General features: G+C 35.1%; 1 protein-coding gene across 3 annotated transcripts in view; it reads right to left on the reverse strand.

The window, feature by feature from the left end:
• The window catches only part of TTC13 (tetratricopeptide repeat domain 13), a 41,256-nt gene that overhangs the window by 16,882 nt on the left and 5,956 nt on the right, over positions 1 to 18,418 (reverse strand). For 2 of the 3 annotated variants that reach the window (XM_082049790.1, XM_082049789.1), the window contains exons 3-13: positions 17,603 to 17,678; positions 14,936 to 15,006; positions 12,725 to 12,790; positions 10,071 to 10,163; positions 8,889 to 9,005; positions 8,149 to 8,259; positions 6,022 to 6,104; positions 3,434 to 3,575; positions 1,860 to 2,034; positions 1,288 to 1,444; positions 38 to 168 (exon numbers count right to left, since the gene is read on the reverse strand). In XM_082049790.1, coding sequence (XP_081905916.1) covers positions 38 to 168; positions 1,288 to 1,444; positions 1,860 to 2,034; positions 3,434 to 3,575; positions 6,022 to 6,104; positions 8,149 to 8,259; positions 8,889 to 9,005; positions 10,071 to 10,163; positions 12,725 to 12,790; positions 14,936 to 15,006; positions 17,603 to 17,678 — 1,222 coding nt within the window. The remainder of the gene's footprint in view (positions 1 to 37; positions 169 to 1,287; positions 1,445 to 1,859; positions 2,035 to 3,433; positions 3,576 to 6,021; positions 6,105 to 8,148; positions 8,260 to 8,888; positions 9,006 to 10,070; positions 10,164 to 12,724; positions 12,791 to 14,935; positions 15,007 to 17,602; positions 17,679 to 18,418) is intronic. The other variant, XM_082049791.1, reaches the window with a different exon arrangement.

An 18,418-nucleotide genomic window follows, 5' to 3' on the forward strand; every position in this document is an offset into this window, starting at 1 on the left:
CCCCCCCACTCAAATATATAGAGCATTTTTAGTATACCTCTATGTATTCTTCTATTTGGAAGAAATCCTGGTGTCTCATACTGCATCATGGAACCCAGATGATCAGCTACACATATGAGTTCTTGCACATCAGGCTTATAGCTTTCAAAATTCTGAAATAACACATCTCTTATGGAAGAGAAAAATATGCATCAGACATAACATGGCAAGAAAAGACCTTCAAATTGTAAAACACAGATTTGTCTGATAATCAAACCCTTTGTGTGAGAAATACTTAAAACCAGTATAAAGAACACTCATTCCTCCTCCCACCTCACTGCACATACATGGTAGTTAAAATCTCAAATGAAATCCTGGTCTTACTAAATTCAATGGAAGATATTATTACTGTCATAACCATGATTTCACCTTCAGATTTGCTCATAATAAAAGACACAAAATAAAGTTAACAGATAATATATTATCCTTCAATGTTACACTCATCCTGAGGAACTTTAAATAAGAAAAGAATATGTACAGAAACTAGAAGCCTTATTCTCTAACTTCTCTTGTAATTCTGTAAAAGCTTCTGCTAAAAAGATGGAGTCTACTCCATATACACAAAAGCCATAAATTTTTAACTCGGCAATTTTTTTACATAGGTAAAAATGAATACATGAGAACGTATCTATAAACTAGTTTACAGCAGGAGAAACTGCTGTCTTCAGGTACGTATTTTGGAAGCCTATTCTAATAAATCCTCTGCTTTGTTGACTGAAATCACTCTCCTTCTAAAATACTGGTTATCTAAATTACTCTGGAGAATATTTTTATCCAGTGAAACCCAGGTGCCATTAAAAAAAACAAAAACAAAACAAAAAACTATCAGGTGTCTAGAAAATTACACCTACAACAAAATAAAAATCTAGCATGCAACAAGAAACTGTAATAAGGGTGCTATATAACGCAACACTGAGCATCTCAAACACTTCAACTACTTCACATTAATTGCAAAAAACAAACAAACAAAACCAGTTAATCAATAAGGCCATAGGATATGAAACATCATTATGTGAATATCATTGTTTATGTGAAGACAGAAATGAAGAAGATCATTGTAAGTGTCATTCTTCCTTTTTTATGAGCTAAACCAACTCCAATCCCTTTGATTTTGGAAAGGATTTATACACTCAGTGGAATTTGATTGTCATATATTTATGCTGTTATAATGCCTTTAAGAACAGCACTTTAAAAAGCCAAACTGGAAAAAAATATGGAGTAGGCTTTAAAAAAAAAAAAATTACTCACTTTATATGTGGCTGTAACCCTGGCTGTTCTTCATAATTTTCTATAAGAAAAGGAAGATTTTTGGCCCAATGGTCCTTGAAATTTCCAGGAAGATCTATATCAATATTATACTCTGTAAGAGGGGTATCCAAATGCGCATGCAAATATCTAGAATACTCTGGAGGAAAGAAATAAAATTAAATACTGTTTGCATAGCCAGCCTACTTATGTAATTACATAAAAACAACCACTAGATTATGTTTGTCAGTTATCCAACATGACTTCAGTAAGGCATTACTCTTAGATAACTTAATTTTGCTATTAGCTAATTTCCAATACAAAAATAAGGCTATTCCAACTAAGTATCACACTCTTTACCATTATACAGAAATTTGTGTTTCATTTGTGGTCCTAGCTTTTAACTGTATGAAAAAATAAGAATCGGTGTATATTTTGTTTTAAACACACTCAACAGTGCTCTTGAGAATGTACAACAGTTTCTTTAAAATGGTCCACAGCTACAAGCATGTTTGCACTTCCAGGGTTCTTGAAGGATTTAAGAAAATTGGAAAAAAGAAAAAATTCCTACTTACCTCGGAGATATTTCACTTTCAGATATTCTGGGCTGGCCTTCTGACCCGGTAGCGGATCATTTAACATAACTTTAGTCTGAGCTTTTATGCCTTCATAGAACTGTCCCATTGCAACATGGCTGAGACCTTTCATGTACTGGCACACTTCATTATATGGTTCTAGCTGTAGACATCTCTGGGAAATTAAAGGAACAAAGCACCCATAAACCAAGAGAGGAAATTAGTATCTTCAAATAAAAAAACCTGTTTGGTCAGAAGACCCTCAGGAAAATATTTACTGATTCTTTAGATCCACTTCCATCACAATTCTCTTTCAAATGACGCTGAGCACTTAAATGGCTAGCAAATGTAAAAAAATATATATATTTTCAGCTTCATTAAAAAAAAGAAAAGGAACCATGAGTTCAAATATACTTTTGATCACACTTTAATTGTTATGCAAATGGATCATGTTTGTTCTAATGATATTAGCACTACAGAAGTTTCAACACTAGATGAATGAAATTAGACAAAACACACCCCTGACAATATTAGTAACAAGTCATTTTTGGCTAGTTCAACACATACCATACCATTTCTTCCATACATATCTTTGCTAGTTTGTGCGTTAGTACACTTCATTATGTTAGTCAAATATTTACTATATGCTAAACACAAAGCAAATTCATATTTATTCAAACTTAATGCTCTGATTCTTCTAGCAATTACATGCCTTTAGAAGAGCATCTACATCTTAAAAGTTGAAATATCTTTCCAATTACAGCAGTATCTATAAATTGTGTTATAGAAGGTGAACACGTAATAATGCACATGAAGTGCTCTCCTTGAGACAAACATTCATTCAGAAAGGGATGCAATAACTTCCACATCTTATTTAATTCCTTATTTTAAGGATATGGATGTATAATTAACTTATGCCTTTATTGTTCTGTCTAAAAAAACGAGGCCATTATTTAATGCCAATGGAGAGAGGTACAATTTTGTTTACCTGTGGAAACACGCACATTTTTACAGGGCAAATGAATCACAACAAATTCTGTGTTTTTCAAAACAAATAAAATACCTCAGAAAAATTATATAAATATTGGAACTCTGTAGGCTTATTTTAACCTTTAAAGTTATAAAGAAGACTACATTCCCTCTTCTATCAAATATGAAAAAAGCCCCTTCTGTATCAACCCAAACAAAAACATTATCAAGAACACAACTACCAGTTTAACCAAAACTAAAGAAAAAAAACCACAAACACACACGCAAACCCATACCAAAACAAAACAAAAAAACCCACCACACGCTAAAAACCAGATCAAACATTTCAACAAAAGCTTGGTTTTAGGAATTAATAAAACCACTAGAGGATATATCTTTGTTTCAGCAAAATTCTATTTTTAATTAAAAACTGTAATGTTTTATACATATTTTTAAGACAAACTTCACAAAAAATTAACTTTAGTTCAAATGCACATACACATTCACAATTAAAAACTTCAACACTTGTCCATTTCATTGCACTTGTTGAATACTAGTCCTTGTTAAAACATTTTAATTTTGTATTTACTTAGGTCCTTGCTTACCTTAAAATTCTTAAGTGCTTCATCTAAGCTACCATGATGATAAAGCATCATTCCTTTAAGCTGTAATGTCTGAACATGATTTTGATTTAGCAGCAAAGCCTTCTGGAAGTTCTCTGTAGCAGCATCGAAGTTACCAAGTTCTCTAGTCGATTCCATAAAGTGGAAATTGAAAAATATAGACAATGAAATTACTTGGTAAAAGTTGCTTTAATGCATCCAAAGGGTATATAATTACAGACCAACACAGTACTAATGGAAATTTTCTTTAACAAAAGCAGTAATTTTGCAACTGTTCTTCAGTGGTAAGAACAGAACAGCTGCACAGTTTTTTCACTCCCAGAAATGTGTACTCTGAAACACAACCCCACAAAGACCACAAATCTCCACAATCCTCAGCAGACATAAACCATAAAAAACACATAACCTATGGTATTTCTTCAGAAATGAAAAGACACAAAACGTCCACAGAAAGCGTTCTTGGAAGACATTATCTATGGCAAGCCTTTTAAGCTATTAAATATAAACACATTTTTAAAACTCACTAACTATTTAAATGCTGAATAAGAAGAAAGCATCTAGTGCTTGAAAGCCAAAAATAAATAAAAATGTATTGACTGGAATTACTCCCATGTGCAGAACAACTTTTAGTAAATATAGCCACAGAGAAACTATCATAAAAAATGAAAATAGTTTAAGTATACAACTTAATTTTTTTTCAGGGTTTTTTTACCCAAAATACAGATTATTATTTTTTTTTTAAGTTTAAGATCATGAAATTCTTCTCACATCAAATTAGGTTAAATTAATCCAAACAGGAGCAATGCAAAATGAACAAGATTTAGTAGTTTTAAATACATTGGCCAAAAAGAACTTTTAGACAGAACAGTTATCAACCACAGCGCTCCAGTTTCAAATAAATGCAGTCACCAGATTTGAAGCAGGAATTAATAGGTAAAATGCTATAATTCATGTTGTTAAGCAGGATAAATCAGACTCATAATTGTATATTTCCACAATAAAAATAATTATTTTAAAGATACTTTTAAGCATTGTTTTTGAAACTTATTTGATGCAGAAGAAAGTATGAACTTGAAACACAAGATTTTAGAAAGAAAGAATAATTTGACAGCTGGAGTTAACAGTACCCTGGAGAAATGAGATTACTATTCCTGCCTGTTTTAAGACCTGACTGTTCATGGGAAAGTAAATCAGACTTTTCATAGTTGGTCACTAGTTATGGTGTCCTCAGTTATTAAACAAAATACTGTTCAACTTCTGGCCTTCTCTGACTGATGAGCATTTAGAAGACTCAACAGTAATTGTGCTTTGTACACAGGGTAGAACAGCTGACCAATTAGAGAGTTAGTCCCGCATCCAAACACAAATTAAAAAGGTTAAAGCATTTATTGGAAACATAAGGGAGTAACTGCTCATCTTCCAGCCTAAATTGCTATTATTTAACACTTTGAATGAATTTACACACAGTAAGAAGTATCGCAGAAAAACTCATGAGGAAATTAAGTGATTCTACATTGAGTTCAGAATTTAGATACTGTGGTAAATAAGGTCCAAGTCCACAAAGCAAAAAATAACAACAACAAAATTGATGCTGCCTTCAGTAAATACTGCATGTTCTGTAAGCTGAAGGAAGCATAAAGCCTGAAGAAAAAGAGCACATGATCATGTAACACTTGCCCACCAGCCCTACCCGACTTAACCCTTGTCACACAAAAGCCATTTATGTTGCAGCAGCATCTAAGCTGCAGATCAGTGCTTTCCAAAAATAAAAAACAGGAAATAAAAAGCTGTCAAGACACAGCAGGTTGGGAAAACAATTAGAACAGGCAGAGATACCCAGTTGCTGACTATTTTATGTTCTTATCTTGTTATAGACAAGCTATACGTACTTTTCTCCTTCGTAATTATCTGCAGACCACATTTTATTCAACTATAAATTAAATTATTTTATCTTTAATGTAAATTAAAAAGCAAAAAAAAGTGACTAGTTACCTTACTAAATAGAGATTGTTGGGGTTTTGTTTGTTTGTTTTAATTACTTGTTTAATAGGTAAGAAACTACTTGTCTATATTAAAAATACCCTAAACAGGAAATTAGCTAAATAGTCAGAACTGTAAATCTCTTTGTTGAGAGATTAACTGATACATGGTCTAGCAGTTCTATAAAACGATATGCACTATACAATGAGTTTTTCATAAATTTTAAGTAGCATAATAATCTCAGATGACAATTAATGAGCATATTCATCAGCAGTTTATATTAAACATTTCCATCATTTAAAAAACATTTAACATGCCTAAAACACATCTTACTGAACATCACCAACTACCTAACCTTTGTGTCTGGGAGACTCAAAGAGCTACTGGAGACTGCGCTAAAAATACAAAGCAAACCTAGAAATTATTTATATCAAACATATCCTGCCAGAGCCATTCTGGCTGTAGAAGCTGCCAAATCCACATAAGATTCAGCACAGTTTTGTAACAAATGTATAAAAGTTAGAGAGCGCATTTTAAAGAACACAATCAGACATACACCAGACTTTAAAACTACTTCTGAATGCAATTACCTGTAGGCTTGTCCCAGGCTTTTATATGCATCTATAAAGTCTGCTTTCTGCTTCAGAGCTTCCTTGAATGATTCAATGGCTTCCTAGAGAAAGGCAGAAACAGAAAAATTTGTCACTTACTGCATTAAGTTAATTTTAGTATCCTCAGTAGTTACTACCCATAAATTTGCAGTTATTCACCAAAACCTTTGGAAGAAACAAAAAAGGTATGAATTTACCACAAAATCTACAGAGTTATAATCATCATATAACAAATGAAATATTGCAACATTATTTACAATAATGACAGGTTTAGCTGGAATTCCTTTGTCTAATATGCTATGGGAATGAGTGATTCTTTTAGCATTGTAATAGAATTCAGAGATGAAAACCCTTCAGAGTTCGCTTTCTAAGTTCAGTCTGGTCCCTGAGGAAAAGCAGTCTCTCCTTACAGTCTTCCCTCTTCCTTCATAATACACCTTAGTTTCTGCAGTCCAAAAGACTCCTTCAAATTTGTACTCTGCCTTTCATTGTTTTATTGTGCTCTGTGTTAGTTGCATAGTTAACAAACACTCTCTTGAGGGATCACAGAGTAAGTGATCATCTTCACAGAATAGTATATACTGCTGCTATAAGGAATACAATGCAATAAAAAAAATAACTGAAAATAATTATATGCATACATTCAAATAAATATTTTTCTTCAAAGGATTTGATAAAGAACTCAGGTTTTTAAACTGGACTGGGGTTATAAATTGGCAAACAAAGTACTGGCACTTGGAACTAAGGATGGAATAATCAACTACTTTATATTTAGTAGCAATGCCTGAAAAGTATCTTGAAGTCTATAATGCAAGAAACTAAACACTGCAAGGCAAGAATCATTAGCATAATCTCTCAGTTTATATATTCTTATTCAGAAAAACTATCAAACACATTCTGAGCACTACAATATTCACAAAAATAAGTATTGAAAAAAAATAATCTCTCCAAACTTGAACATTAGAAAGGGAAGAAACTTTCTTTGAGAAAAATAATCCGGAGGGAAGGAGGTGGAGGTGCAGAAATGTGATGATCTGCATGTCAGAAGAAAGCACGCATTGCAAATTGAGACGTTATTTACCCTTGTCAGTTATATTTCCACCATCACTTTCTGCTGCCTACACCAAATATCAGTAATTCAGACTATTATTTGCAAGTAAGTAATTTGACTGCAATAAGATACAGACAGTAAGCTTAATGACAGCCAGAAGTTCTCACTGCATACACTACAGTGTCAAAAAAACCCCCACCAGCTTGGGTACTAAGAAAATGGAGAAGTAGCCTGTTTACTAAAATAACAATAAAAAAAAAAAAAAAAAGTACAGTGATTGCCTATCAAAGATACTGGGCTGAAACTCAGGACTCTAGGGTTATCTCCAGGTTCTATCAGGATTTCTTCATACAACTCATAATGAATTCCAAGCTGTTAGCAGAGGCTGAAAGAAAGCCTTGACTTTGCCAGATTTTAGGAATCACATAGTTGCATCCTCAGTTTTCAAACTGAGGATTTGGGATAACTTGTCTAATTATTCCCCCCTCAAAAAAACCTGCAGCAGTATCTCTAAATACTTTACAAGCAAGAAACAGGTACAATAATACTACACCTAAAACATAGAAAAGTTTTGAATCAGAAAATGGTGAAACGTTAAAAAAAGCTTAGTAAGAACTTATTTCCTGCTGGTTTTAGAATCTGAGAGAGCAACAATGTTCAAACATCTCAGAATTTCAAATTATTTTATTCTTCATCCCTTTCCCCTTCACAAAAGCTAGGGAGCCTCCATTTCATGTAAAGACATTCTAAATATAACCCTACAGATATTAACAAATGTGCCAAATACAAACATCTTTTAAAGAACTCCATAAACACGTCTGTTATCACTGATTTACCAAGATCTAGCAAGACCAGCAGTATTTACATGCCATACCATGAAGTATTAGTCAACAATGGTACCTTTTCATTTTGCTTGCACTCTCTTGTGTTAAAAATGCTTCCTCATGCGAGAGAAAATACATGTATCAACATGTATGATATTTCTACTATTTTATAGAAGTAACTTCAAATAGAGGGCATTGTTCTACATGAACTAGTATTTAACATAGCTTTACCTTCAAAAGTCCTCTGTGAAAGAAGGTTAAGCCTTTATAAAGCATAGCTATAGGCTGATTTTTGTTCAGTTCCAATGAGTGCTGAAAATCTTCATGGGCTGTTGCATAATCCTGCGATAAAGCAGATTTTAGGTGACAGAGGAAATAACATAAATAAAGAGGAATACACACTTTTATTTTCGTAAACTATAGAATTTTGTTTAATATATGAAGTCAATCTCAGGGCTAAGCAGCCACGATTGTCAACTGCCAGTGAGAATACCAAAGAACAAGGAATGAACAATACGTTTCCAAATTTCATAGTAAGCGTCAGACAAAATGTAGTAAAATGAGGGAAAAAAAAAAAAAACAAACAAACAACTGGAAACAAATAGAGTGAAACCAGAAGAATAAAATGATAAATCAGCTATTTAGTATTCACACAATCTTTGAAGGTAAAATTGCTTGTTTTATATTAAAGTGTAAGAACAACACACACACACTACATAGCAAAATAGGATGTTTACCTTTTTGTGAGAAAGTCAACTACAGGAAAATCAGGCCTATGTTGTTATTTTGTCTGTGGGTTGTTTTTTGTTTGTCTGTTTGGGTTTTTGTTGTTGTTTTGTTTGGGGTTTTTTTGTTGTTAAATTTAAATAGGAAAGAAGCTCTTGAACAAAAGTAACAACTGGCATAAACAACAAAGTATTCAACAACATACACACACCCCAAACCAAACAGAATACCCTAAATCCACTAACCTCAGATATGAAGTAAAGGGTACCTCTGTGCCTGTAGAGTCGTGCTGATGGTTGTAGCTGAATAGCTTTGGTGAGATCAGATAATGCTTCACTGATTCGTCCTAGTGGGGACAGTATCTAAGAGCATAAAACAAAAACACGGTTTGGAGCAAACAGGTTCAATAGGTTTGTTTTACAAATATGAAGATTATTATTTTTCATGTTCAGCTGTAACACAGTAACTGTATTTGCTAGAATAGGCTGGGAAGTTCTACTATAAATCTCAGTACTTATTGCTTTTAAACTCCTATCAAAGAAAATCTGAAGGCATTTTTATCCAAATAATATCGGTGGATATGAACATCACCAATAACATTTGCAGAAACCTAGTATTCTAAATAAAAACAAGTCAGACAAATCAAAATACTCTATTTCAGGTTATTTCAACACACTCAACTGAAAATGTAACTAAGTATTCTCATAAGACTTTTTGCCAAAATATTCCCCCAATGGAAAATGGGCTGTTTTCCAATTATTTCAATGCCTTTCACATTTTTAGATCAAGACAATTAAAAAAATCATTAAAAACCTGAAAATTGTGAATCACAATATCATACTATGGCAGCTATAATTATACACTATGCTGACTTTAATAAATATTTATGCTTTGCTTTTGTTTACAAAGCTGATTCTTGAAACCCATTTTCTGTAATTTAATTAGCAAAACAAAACATGATTTTCAAAATGAAAATTATCTGTGTATCTGAATGATATTTAGCTTATACACATGAACATAAAATGAAAATACTTGATCAAAAACTAATTCTTCACAAGTCTGGCATTTTACCAACTAGTCCTAACAATAAATCTACTAAGGCGACACTAAGTGCAGTCAGGTTCAAGTGATATTTTGATTCATTTAATTAAAAACACACACATATGTTGCTATATAGTATGTAAAAAACTAAACACTTAGACGTAATATATGCTATTCTATTGGCAACAGTAACTCCATATGGTGTATGTCTTATTTTAAAAATAAATATTCCACAAATTACAGTTTGAGAGCAAATGTGTGTTTTAAAAGAAAGGAGGAATGTTCTCGGAAAATATGTTTATTCATTAAATCAGTGAAGAAATACTTGAAAACACTGTATTATTGCAACTTCCCCAAAAATCTGAAGAGAGATAAAAAATGCTCACTTCTGCTCGCTGTTCAAATACTTCAGGATGATCTGGTTCTAGACTAATCACTCTACTGAGCTCAAACAGAGCAAGTTCAGCATTTTTCATATCCTGAAAAAGAGAAAAATAAAAATGGTAAATAACTGTGCATACTTAGAGTAATATACTCTGAAGACTGAAAGAAAACCAAATTGGCTATGTTTCAGAAACTAGCATAAAGTGCTAGTGAAATAGCCCTTCACACCTTTGCTAATAACATTAAGAAGCAGTATTCTACAAATAGTTGAGAAAATTCCCACCTATCTGTTATAAACAAGAAAAATAAACTTTACTTGTACACATCATCTTTGTGCTGCATCTCTAAAAATGTATTAATATAACTCTGTGAATAAACATTAGGTTTGTGGCTCCATAGCTACTTTTATTGGCAGCAAAGCTGCCAATAAACACAATTCGTGACCTCCAATTCGCACATACTCTCGCCTACTACTGTTTTCATCATCTGTAGCTTAAGCCAAGTATTAATAGTATTGGTGAATGGTCTGATGCCATCAGCACCTTGCCTATCTATATCTTTATAATGTTCTCAATAAATTGTAGGATTGAAGCAGTTACCTAATTGAAAAAAAAAAACCCAAACTGATTAGATAGCAAGTTCTGTATTAGATTTCATTGATCTTTTTTAAGACAAAGAAGTTTTGCATGCGATTAACATCATCTGTGTGTCTTGAAAGTGCCACTCCTGGAAACTTTTATGAAGTGAAGCTGTCTCAAGATCCAGACAAACTGAGAAGACAAACTCATACTGGTGTTAAAAACATGGGGGAAAGAGGGTGGATGTTTGGAGAGATGGCATTTGTCTTCCCAAGTAATTGTTATGTGTGAAATAGCCTGGCTGTCTTGGAGATGGCTGAACATCTGCCTGCCCATGGCAAGTACTGAATGAATTTGTGTTCTGCTTTGCTTGTGTGCTCGACTTTTACTTCACTTATCAAACTGTCTTTACCTCAGCCCATGAGTTTTCTCACTTTTACTCTTCCGATTCTGTCCCCCAGACGACTGCTGGAGGAAGGAAGTGAATGGTTGTGTGGGTCTTAGATGCCGGCTGCAGTTAAACCACAACGCAATTGTTTTTTTTAACAAATTGAAGGTGGTATACATATCAAGAGGCATAAACAATCAAGAAGCAATATAAAGCCTACTGGACTGCAAGAGTTCCCAAGTCGCTGACAGTGTTCCCAAGTCGCTGACAGTGTTCCCAAGTCGCAATAAAAACTTTTTCATTTCCAAATACAGACTAGATATGGAGACAAACTCAATGGGACTTCATAAACCTGCTTCTCAGAGCCAAGGTACTGCCTGTTACCTAATGTGGTAACTCTTTTAAGTGGCTGTGGCTCCCAGCCTTACTATCCACCACTCCCAACTGTGCCTATATCCTCCTTAGGCATCCTCACTTCATGGTGCTTTACTCCCACAGTCCCTGTGGCAGGATGCAAACCCCCCTCTCTCCCCCTCCCTCCTTCAGTATGGAAAGAGTAGGCACATCTCCCTCTCTCTCTGCTACTTGAGGCTAACAGCTTCTTTTGTTTGGCCCCAGAGCACCCTGGCCAGGTCCATTAGGAGAAGGGAGTGCCGAGGCACCAGTGAGCCGCTGGTCGCCCGCGGCCAGTGTGGAGGATGTTTGGAGGCTTCAGGGGAACCCACAGCCAGTGTGGGGGTGCAGAGAAGCTTCTAGAATGCCTACAGTCAGATCTGATCAGGCTATAAAAAACGGGGTTCTCGTCTAGACTCCGCCCATTGTCGCGGGTCTGTCGGAGCACGAGCAAGATGCTGCTGCCGACAGCCCCCCTCCCTGGGATGGAGACTGCGCTTGCCTTGCCGCCACGGGTGTGAGTAAAATTTCTCGCAAGATTGCGAGTATATTTATACTTTCCGTGCACATATGCACGTGTAACTTTCCGTGCTCAATACGAGCACATGTATAAATTATTTCCTCGCACAATCATGAGTGTATTTTCCTCCCGTGCTTCCACATAAGCACGTGTAATATTCCGTGCACATTTGCACGTGTAAGTAAATTAACCCTCGCAGGATTGCGAGTGTATTATAAGTTTACCCTCTCACAATTGCGAGTGTACTAACTTTCCATACTCACTACGAGTACAGGTATCTCTTTTAAAATAATCCTGCACCGTGTTCAGGCAAGTGTGTACTCCTCCTGGACTCAGAAACAGCTCTGGCATTGTTTTGGGTGAAGCCATGTGCATGCACTCTGTGGACCACCTGTTGTATTAGTTGCTGCCCCTTAATAATTTTCATCAACTGATATCCGAACCTGTATTTAAGTCACTTTTGGAGTGTTAAAACCCTGTTTCTCACCGGTTTAATAAAAGTTGTTTTGGACCCTGTTGTCGCTTAAACTAACCTCGGGGTGCCTCCGTGACAGTCCCACAAAGCAAATGTACCCATGGCTTGAGCAATATGATCCACTTGATCTCCCCAGGTTATGGAGCACCTACCCACGGATGGACACATCATTACAGTAGGACAGCACAGCCTTTGGTATGTACCCATCAAGCTCTAATTAGTCTATCGCTTCTGTGACAGGCCTTCTAATAGGTTGGATTCAAATAATTCAGTCATATTAATTTAAATAATTATCTACTCACATGTAGTCCTTTTTTTCCATATGCTATCCCTCGTCCATAAATTGCACTAACCAGCTCTGGTTCTTCCTGTTAAGATTAAAAATTAACACAATAATCAGTTATGTTTGCTTTTTTATTTTTTATAAAAGGTATATTTATTCAACATGTATTTAATTCTTGTAGATCTTAAGTAGTAAGCAATGAACAATCACAGTTGTCAGAAAAATAAATGATTATATTATATTACATTCTACACTTTCATATGCTCACAACTTCCAATTGGAAAATGAGTTAAAGTGCAGTTACAGTGGCAGTGACCACCTATCAGAAGCTATGTACACATTAGTATAGTCTGTTGTCCAAACTTCATTACTTGTAACCTTATTGGTAATTACATGATTTCTTTTGTCTAATGTTACTGAAACAATAAGATATAATTCAGCCATTCAAAGCTTGTTTTGTTTGCAGTTTAAATTTAGGATTTAAAATTAGGAAGTAGGAAATTGTGACATCCTGATAAAATTTGTATTCAGGCAGCAACTACAACTGGAGGCGTTCTGCCAAAAAAAAATCTGCAAACAAACCTTCCTTGGGTTAGATTTAACTCCCTGGCTTTCCAACTTTCTTGTTCAGTGTTATTTACTCCAGACAAGGTTTCCCATCCAAATTTGAAGAACTACAACAGTGAAACTGATTTTCTTGGCACAACACCTGTGCAGTCAGTTTCCCTGAAAACCAGTCAGGAATCAGGCGTCTTCACACCTGCAACCAACACAGCTGTGCTACGGAAGTTTGTAGCATAGACTCGCTCTCATTTAACTGGGACAACTGCCAAGAAACAAATTATTTCATTGACAAAACAACAGAGAGGTGGCACAACAATGCTGGCAGCTTGCCAGACATGATCTGATTCTGAGTGTACACTTGCCAACATCAGCTTCATGTAACTTCACTACTTTTAATACAGCAGATAAGCAAGGCTGTTTTGTTCTGCTAAATGTTTTAGTACCCACTTTATACATATTTAACATAGTCTTATGGAAGACAGAGTAAACAATCACAACCACTTTCCCGCCTTTCAGACATACAATAAGCATATTAATTTCATCTGAGATGTGTGCATTGCAAAGGTACTCTATACACACTTCCCGCGATATCTTTCTGCAGTCAGCGTATCTTGCTTATCTTCATTTATATTAAGTTTCCTTCTAAACGAAGAGAAGGCAGGAAACATTATATAAGCTTAGCGGTTTTTGATGCAGGATTTCTCATTAGGGTTAAAAAATAAATTCCTCCCATTAAAAACAAATCAGAGGTCACTAAGCAACTAAAAAAAACTCAAAGACAACAACAAATCCCCCGTCAAAAAAAAAGATCTGGTCTTCTGATAAGTTCCCTGGAATAATTCCGCTAAATTGCCACACTTTCACTCAATTTCAGTATGAGACATATGACATTTGAGTAAATAAAAACCAAAACATGCTAGTATTTGCAATATTACTTTCAGCTTGCATTTGTGTACTACAACCAGTTTAGATCAAAAAACAGGTCTGTACTTCTGGTAGTCCAGACTGTCAGCCATAAAAACACATTCTTTTGAAATGAGCTTTAGTTGAAGCTTTCGAACTGTTGGGGTTGGTTTTGTTTCAAGAGTTGATCCCTTCTACTTCACAGAAGAAGATTCTGAATAAAAGAAATCTTGAAATATTAGTTATGTTTTACTTAAATATTAAATACTGACTGCTGAAAAAGAAGGATAAACCCAGGATACAATATCATTTATTACCATGAAAACAATGCAGTACTTGTCACTAGCAGTAAGTGATCTCTGTCAGGCTTTTTTTCTGATGTTACAGGCAACATGCTAACTGTAATCCCAAAAACCCCAAATTAAAATATCTCAGCCTACACACTAAAAGGACAATTAAAGGAACTTCAATTTTGCACAGGTCAGGTTTCCAAATATGTTTTGTTTTTTTTTTTTTTCCTGGTCAAAGTACCATTAAAAGTTTATTCCTACAGATGAGAAAAATACTCACCAATTAACCAAGATATAGAACCACCTGATTTTAAGAGTATGCTTATGTTTGGATGGGGAAAAAAAAAAAAAGAACAAATAACAAATTGCTCTCATTTTAAAATCCTTAATTGAACATTTATTTTAGTAAAAGCCATATGTTTTAATGGATAATTTCATAAAGTCATTTTTAGGGGTTCAAACAGAAAACTTACCTGCAGCATTGTTGAAAAATGTCGTATGGCTTCATCGTACAAGCCGTTGCCAATCAAAACGTAAGCAATTGCTAACAAAAAATTAAAAATGTAAATAAACCAGCAAAATCCATCCGATTTTTAAAGACATTTTATAGTTTGGTTGTATTTAATCTAAGTTCCTACACTGCACTGAAGATTTAAGTAGCCACATATTTTCTGAACTGCCACTGAACTTCCCTCAACCATTACAGAGCATTTGTTCACTATTCAAATTATACTGTGTTCATCAGAATCGTTTTGAGTTTTGTGATTCATTTGGGTTTTTGTCTCTCCTTTTTGCAAGTTGTTCAGGAAAGCGTCTTACTTCTAAACTACTTCGGACCAGGAAAGGTACCGTGATCCCATTTAATAGCTCTAGATGCTTTCTCAATTGTAAGTGAGCCTGGATAACACTGGCTAACTTTTCTCATAATTCCATTAGAGAACATCTGAGGGTACCTGTTCGTACACATTTTGCTAAACTTTACTAGCTCACAGTAAGTTTTTCCTTCATCTGAATTAACTAGAAAAACTGTAGCTAAAGTGATTCCATTGTTTACAAAAATGCTTTAAAGTTCTTGCATATCCCCCTGTTTTGGAGCAGAAGTCAAGCATTTGAAAAAGAAACAGACCGCTGTTTCAAAAACATGTTCCTGTAACCTCCAAAAGATACAAAAATACAGTGAAGTCATAAGACTGGAAAGCTGTGGTTGTGCTTGCATGTCTGAAGTTCAGTACTGACAGCTGAATATCTCAAGATTGTCTCATTTTGCGTGTTTTACTCTCCCACAGTTTTTAACTCCAGACTAAGTTCTGTCTACACTGCCCACAAAAACCAAGTATCTTGCAGACCAGAGCTATAAAAGGGAAAATACAACTTTCCCCCAGGCAGTTTGCACAAATGGCTGAGAGGGGAGCTAAGAGCAGGAATTCACCTTTCTCCGTACTTCTAATGAGTTATTGCAGTCACTCAAGCAGAACGGAAAAGGTACCTATCAGCTTAATCATTTAGTCGAACGTGAGAAAAGACAGCTTGCCTCATTCTTGGAGCAGTTCTGTTATGAAGAAGGAAGTATTTGTGTGCAATATAAGGTTTTTCCTCAACACGTAAAAAGCTTCACTTGGTACGGATACATAGAATTGACAAAAAAATCCCAAAGAAAACTGGCAGAGTGAAGGACAGGTTGAAGAGCTCTTGAATTTTCCTCATTTCATTTTCCTTCAAGATTACACAGCTCTTAGTATAATTTTTATGGTTCCAAACCCAGAACAACACAGTTGGCACGTAAAATAAAAGGAAGCAAGATAATGAAGATTCATTGTCTTGCTGATAATGAGTTTGTTTTGTTTATATGAGACAAAACACAGGAGGCTGTAGACAATGTCTGTACAACTATGGCAAGGGATTGGCAGCTCGTAGCTGATACAGTATCAGCTTCTTTTTAAATTTTATCTCTTTGATTAATCTTTTAATCTTTAATTAAATACTACAAAAATACAAGTACTTTATTATGAAAAAACTAAGGGCTAACAATGGTCCGTCAGCCCAAGTATTTGTGTACCAACGTTGCTTCAGAATGCCCCACACATTTCATGCTGCTTTTCCTCAGAACAGTTAAAAGTAACATGCACAAACAAGAAGGACCCAGGCTTCTCACACTATGACATACCTGAAATAAAGGCAGTAGGTAGGTCCAAGCCTACAGGCTAAATATGAGAACAGGGACCTTCTGGCATAGTCTTCCAAGTCTACATAGCCAATACTAATAGCATCAAATATTTTCTGCTGGATGGAATTTCAGTATTCCCTGCAGGATTCTATGAACATAGTGAGGTATGCTAGAAATATGAAAAAATACTAAGGCCCCAAATTTTCCTGGATACATCTGTGAAGGCAGAAGTTATGACAACCAAAAAACTACTCAATTGTTTTAATTTCATTAGACAACTTATGAGTAAAGTCTCCCTTTGTTCTTACAGAAAAGACAATCTGCTGCCTTCCTTGATGTACATCCTCAACAATCTCTTTGCTGCCTCATAATACCTCTGCTTCCTATAGAGGATACCAGTTTGGAGAAGTGGTACAAGGAACTCCTTCCTCCAGTCCTTTAAGAAAATTACTTCCTGTTGCTTCATTTGAAATGCCTCCATTTTCTGCACTGAGTGTGCTTTGAAAAATAGATCAAGTAGCAGCCTGTAAAACAACGGGATTCGAAAAGCCTTCCTGATGCCTGTAAGTGTTGATGGGAAGAGTGCGTGGGGAGGGGAAGTTAGATCAAAAATCTATGCTGGATAGAAAGCATATTCCATTGGTGAAATGTTCTGGATGTTTGAATAGTTTTAGTCATCCATAATGATGGAAAAGGGAAGCAGGAAGTAGCTGAGACTGTTTAACAGGATTAATCAAATGGTTTTTGAACACCTGCTTAAATGGTGAAGAATTCTAGTGAGCAAAGCAGAAAAGATTTTTAGGAAGATATACACATTTCTTTGTATGACCAGAGAAAATGCACTGTATTTTCAGGCTTATTAGGATCACATTAAAATTAATGTATCACTAAGAAATCATCAGTTTAGTTTCAAAACATTCACTGCTAATAATTATCACACAGTTCACCTGCACAAAGTGTAGATAAAGCATCTTACCCAACTCTTCATTTGTGTTGTCATTATCAGTAGCAAATGGAAATCGTTTTTGCTCTGCAAGCAACTTCGCTTGATTCTGTAAAACATCATGTGTTTTAAGCATTGAGCAAACAACAGCAAAGAATTTAATAGAAAACCCATGCCTTAAATCCTTAAGAGAATGCCTTAAATCAAAAAGTTAAGGCTAATACGATTGCTTTAAGGTAACTGAAAACAAATTAAGTCCTAATCTTCCACAGGGAGAGAAATTACTCTTCAGTCAGGTGCTACTGTTATTCTCTCTAACATAAGGCTAATCAAACCTTTCAGATGGAAGGATCTTGTCAGCATTTTACCAGTGGCTGATGTTTGTATATGACACCTGCTTAACATGAAGTTTTGGAAGTTTTTCTAAGATGCATGCTACTTCATAGGAAGGTTTGTACTCCTTTGTCTCCTTCAAAGAGAAGGGTATTACAGAAGAGTATAACACTGAAAGCTAGACATTGAAAGGAATATCACTCCAGCAATAAAGACAAGTTTAATTTACCAGTGCCAAACTACAGTAAAAGGACTGTCCTTTTAACAAGAACTTTCTATCTCCTAAAAATTTTGTTCAGCTAATTGTAGCCTCTTCTAAGTTTTCTGTTTCCCAAATAATGTACCTACAAAAATCAACACTGCCAAAGACAACCCCTCAGAAATACAGAAACAGTCTACTTGTTCATTTTCACAAGTATTTTCCATAGACAGCTGTAAGCCTACTAGAGCAGTTTATGTTACGGGGGGAAAAAAAAAAAAAAAAAAGACAAAATGATCTCTTAATTAAGGGGCCTT

The sequence above is a fragment of the Streptopelia decaocto genome (genome assembly GCF_964273445.1).
Source record: "Streptopelia decaocto genome assembly, chromosome: 3".
NCBI classification, from domain to species: domain Eukaryota; kingdom Metazoa; phylum Chordata; class Aves; order Columbiformes; family Columbidae; genus Streptopelia; species Streptopelia decaocto.